Here is a 5,266-nt window from a genome sequence, read left to right on the forward strand (position 1 = left end):
ATGCGCGTGTTTTACGTGATATTTCAATAAGTTATTCATAATTAAACAAAGTTTATTAAAACAAAAGTTAGGTACATGTACACGAAGAGTACAAAATTCCTAGATTCTACATATTTGGGTCTTAAAGAAATAAAATGCTTCGCTTTTTTCTGACATAACATGTGCTATTTTTGTTACAACTAAAAATTCCTGATAATTAAAACAAATTTAGTGGTTAAATTTGGAAAAAAATATTGATATTGATATGCGTGTTACTAGACTGGGGACATAGATTCGAAACAGATTAAAGTTTGCTGTTTTTATAAATCATTTTAAGCTATTAGCGGTGTTTCTAAAAATCATCACGATTTTGCTGTTTCTAGAGGCAAATATGTGATTCAGAATTCCAGTGATATGATAAATTCTTGCAAAGACAATTTTGGAACAAACAAAACAGTCCTTTATACGTTAAAGACGATTTTTTCGTTATGTTGCGGAAGTACCAAGAAACATATATAGATCATTTAAAGTCGTCGTTTCAGTAAGGTGCATTCACTAATTTAAAGGACAAGTCCTCGATGTACTAACAAAGCCGGACATTTTTGTCAATGCAAAGTGTGCATAAAACGGAGGTAACTGGAAGACTAATCGCTAACAGCAACGAATACAATTAAATTGAAGTTATACAACCCGGACAATGAAGGAGAAGATTACTACCTATTTATTGTACATCAGACGCTAAAAAAATTTAACAAGCAACTTCATATGACTTACAAAATAATTTTCAAGCCGGAGTTCAAGTACTGGAAGGGTTGTGTATTTCGGCAAATATTTTGTCAAGGAAAATGCAAATCAATTCAAATTAAAACCAGTTGTTCACAGAACAATTGAGGGTCTTTCGACTTCTTACGATTCATTTTGTAATGAAAATATTAAAATGTCATTATGCATTGTCAAATGATGCCTGGATGTATGCTGATTCCAAAAATATATGGTTTATAAACATTTTTGTTGAAATAAGGGAGATAATGTGTTACTTCTGTTCTTAAAAATGTCAGTCCGTTATTATTTTATAGTTTACTCGACTCTGATTCCAAAAATATATATGGTTCTTATATACTTTTACATCAAATAAGTACTAAACAAAGATACTTACGGTTTACACAGTCATATCCGGTTGGATTTTCAAGGTCATGTAAATTGCAACGAAGTTCCATGTCTTTATCGTGTTTGAATATGAAGTTAAAACAAAGGTCAAGATCTAGAACATCTAATTCAACTTTGACCTTGAGCTTAATTTCAAGGTCATAAACTAAGGACGTTTAATCAAATTACCCTAGGTCTTTATTATACTTGGTAAATGAGTTCTATCACAATACATGTAGTCTTTAATATAAAAAGGGAGAAAACTCTCCTTTACAGTCAACATATCATATCAATTCAATTCAATTATTTATTACTTCAAGCACATTATGCTTATCAGTGCAATAAATACAAATACATTTCTATAACACAACATGACATAATACATCAGAGAAGCAAATAAATATCAAGTATTGACCAATAACAGTTTGGTCCTATGATTAAGTGCATTAAACAAGAATTTACACAAATTACGCAAATCTTTTACATTTTCAGTGCTGAGAAGTTGCAATAATTTGAACGACGATGGACATTTATAATAATAAGGTTTGATAAACTGTCTCCTCAAGTCTCTATAGCTTTCACATTGTAAAACAAAATGGAATTCATCTTCAGTGATATTCAAAGTGCAAAGAGTACACTTTCTATCTAACCTATTTACCCCATGATAACGGCCTACTTCAACAAACAAATTATGAGATGACAATCTAAGGCGAGTTAAATACACTCTAAAATTCATATGTTTAGTTAGATAATTCTGTAAACATACATTATTGACAATATATTTATATAAATAACACTTGGATGAAACGTTCAGTTGATCATTCAAAGTCTGTTTTGCTTGATCATATATCCTTGTTTTTACAAATAATAATAAATTTGTATCAATAATCAAATCGTCTTGGTTATACCAGATCTCATTTAAACCTAAGTTAAATAATAATTGTTGTAGTTGATAAATCCAACTGCTTCTAATATTACAGAAATTAAACAGTTGTTCCCTGTAGCAGTTTTTAAGAATACAGTTGCTTGTGGATAACAATTTTAACCAGTACTATTTTGTACATTCTAAAATATATCAAAGGATATCTACCCAATTCAAAATAAACCATAACATTTGTTGTACTTTGTTTGACACCTAATATGTTTTTGCAAAAATCAAGTTGTATTTTTTCAATATTTGGAGCTTTATGGAAGCCCCATATTTCACAACCATAACATAAAATACTGCTAATGTAAGTATCAAATAAATTCAAATATGTAAAAACATTCAAATACAAGACGAAACCTTCGACTTTAAACCAAAAACAGCTTTTCTACTTTGCTCAGCTAAATGTTTTTGAGCTTTAACAAATTTACCGTTAAAATTTAACAGTACACCAAGGTAACAAAAGTCATCCACTATGTCAATAGCATTGCCATCATAATACCAAATTTCTTCGTCTTGATCAAAACCTCCGTTTCTAAATACCATAATTTTTGTTTTGGCAATATTTGCAGTCAAACCCCATTTACAAGTATATAATAATAATGTGTCTAACATATCTTGCAAGCCAATAACTGAATCAGAAAATAAAATCATATCATCAGCATACATAAGTAAAAATAATGACAAGTCTTGCACTTCATATGGTATATTACTATTACGTAGAAATTCCATTTCAAAGTCATTTACATATAACGAAAAAAGTATAGGAGAAAGAACTTCCCCTTGCATAAGACCAACAGAACTTGTAAACTGCTCAGAATAAAAACCATCAACTTTTACACATACTTTTACTGTAGAATACATTGATTTTTAAAACAGACAGTAATTTTACCTGTTATACCAACTCTTGACAGTTTCAACCATAAGTTAAGTCTGATTACGGAGTCAAATGCTTGTTTGTAGTCAACGAAGCAGCAATATAAACGTTTTTTCTTGAAAAGTGCTTTCTGAACGAGTGTCAACAAAGAATAAATTGCATCAACAGTGCTGCTACCCGGGCGAAATCCAAATTGCGCATCTGTAATAATATCATTATTCTCAGACCATTTAATTAGTCTTGAATTTATAATAGATATAAATAGTTTCGCTAAATTACTGACTAAACTGATTCCACGATAGTTCGCTGGATCGGACGAGTCGCCTTTTTTAAAAACAGGAATTAACACTGCGATTGCCCAAGATTTCGGAAAATGTCCTGATGCTAATATCTTGTTGAATATTTCCTCTAGGAACGGTAGCAGAATATCCTTAAATTCAATGAATAACTCGTTAAATGTACCATCAATACCATGACTTTTACCACGTTTTAGGTTAGAAATACACTTCAAAATTTCATCTTGTGTAATAATTTGATCAAGTTCATCATATGTTGTGTCGGAAACGGACTCTGGAGTATCGACTGTCACATTAATACCATCATTTGTGACCAAATTTCTAAAATGTTCGAAGAATTCAGAAAGTGACACATCAGAAGTTTTGGCTCTCTTCCTTTGAAAAAGTTTATAATATTTCTTTGGGTCGCTTTTACGCAATGTAGCTATCATATCACCCTCTTGACGCTTACATTTTCGTTTTAGTTTATTTTCTAAACGCTTGTACTGTCTTTTAGACATAATTAATATTTGATGATTTTCAACATTTTTGTCTCTATTAAATGTATACAAAGAACTAGTATAGATAGATCGAAGTCTTTTGCACTCGAAAATAAACCATGGTTTGTCATCTTTATATCGGGTCGTCTTACTACGGGTGCGGTCACAAGTATTATTTGAATTATATGATTTACAAAAAAATGGTGAAATAATGTCCATCAAATTGGAAGTAAACGATTCCACATAATTGTCAATACCATCTTGGGATTTTTCAATATCAGAAAATACTATCTGGCTAAGTGAACCACTGTTTAAAGTTAAAGACTCATAACACTGATCTTTTAGCTCTTCCTTCCATCGGTAACTTTCATATGAGGTGTTTGACGTACCACTGTTACGCTCAGGCTCTTGTGAATCGTGTAATATGCACCGCAAGCGAACGTGTAAAGGCGCATGGTCACTAAAAGAAGTGAAGTTACACACAATAAACTGGTCTATAATGTGTAAAAAGTCATATGGAGCCAATAAGTAGTCCACAACACTCATTCTCCGGGAACCACAAAATGTATAGTCATTAGCTAAGCCATCCTTATGCCGACCGTTCAAAATACGTAGACCAGTGCTTCTACACAGATTTAACAATTTTAACCCGAACTCATTAGTACTTTGATCTTGATTTCTTCTTACTGGTAGATTTGTGTCACTTAAATACCCAAAAATATGGTTGAAACTATCAAAAATTGGGCCACATACATTGTCATTTATTATAAAATCATTAACTATAGCAGTTCTTGCATTCATATCACCTAGTAAAAATACTCTTGACGTTTCTGATGAATATTTTTCAACAGCATTTAACAAAGCATAGAATAAATCACAATTATACATTTTATAATAATTTGAATAGGCAGGAGGCAAATATACACATCCAATAAAATAATCAAACCCACAAGTTGATATATCCTTTGACACCTTGAGCCATATACTTGTATCGTTCTGAATATCAACTACTTCAACATACTTTGCAAAACAGTTTTTTATTAAAAAATATAGTCCACCGCCTTGTTTATATTTACTTTTTAGTAATGGGACTGGCTTACAAATATAACCATCTACAATATCATCAAATGACTTATCAATCCAACACTCAGACAAAATAACAATATCATATGTTTTAATGTAAGATAAAAAATTTGGCTCATTAAGTTTATCATGTAAACCACCATTAATGTTCCAATACAAAAAGTTAATAAAGGAGATGCTTATCGATGTGTCCTAGTCTGGACCTGTGTGGATATCTGCTAACACTTCAAAGCGGGATCCACTAGACGAGCCATCACTCACTGAAAATTTACTAGGTTTTATACTTGAAACGCTCGGTGTTTTTTTGGCCACTGAAAACCCTGTACCCGACGATGTATCCGACATTCTATCACCTGACTGATCACGACGTGTAATTTTGACTAGCTCGTTTGATTTAACCACAGTCTGCTCACCATCAATAAAAAGTTTATCTTTATTAAACGAAACTCGTTTACCTGCCTCCTTTGCTTTTTTATACACA

General features: G+C 31.6%; 1 protein-coding gene across 1 annotated transcript; it reads right to left on the reverse strand.

Moving 5' to 3' along the window:
- Positions 1-2,392: 2,392 nt before the first annotated feature.
- LOC139484267 (uncharacterized) lies at positions 2,393-4,590 on the reverse strand. The gene is made up of 2 exons (XM_071268003.1): positions 3,207-4,590; positions 2,393-2,682 (listed from the first exon to the last, which is right to left on the reverse strand). The coding sequence occupies exons 1-2, from the start codon at positions 4,588-4,590 to the stop codon at positions 2,393-2,395; spliced, it is 1,674 nt and encodes a 557-aa protein (XP_071124104.1).
- Between the last annotated feature and the right edge of the window lie 676 nt (positions 4,591-5,266).

This window comes from Mytilus edulis, chromosome 8 (assembly GCF_963676685.1).
Source record: "Mytilus edulis chromosome 8, xbMytEdul2.2, whole genome shotgun sequence".
NCBI classification, from domain to species: domain Eukaryota; kingdom Metazoa; phylum Mollusca; class Bivalvia; order Mytilida; family Mytilidae; genus Mytilus; species Mytilus edulis.

Bases quoted from the DNA above. Each gene is read 5' to 3' on its own strand.
- LOC139484267 (XM_071268003.1), bottom strand. From the start codon at position 4,590: ATGTATAATTGTGATTTATTCTATGCTTTGTTAAATGCTGTTGAAAAA. The intron at 2,683-3,206 runs GTAATTTAGCGA...TTTCTGATTCAG, and splicing joins TCGTGGAATCAGTTTAGTCA to TTATTGGCTTGCAAGATATG.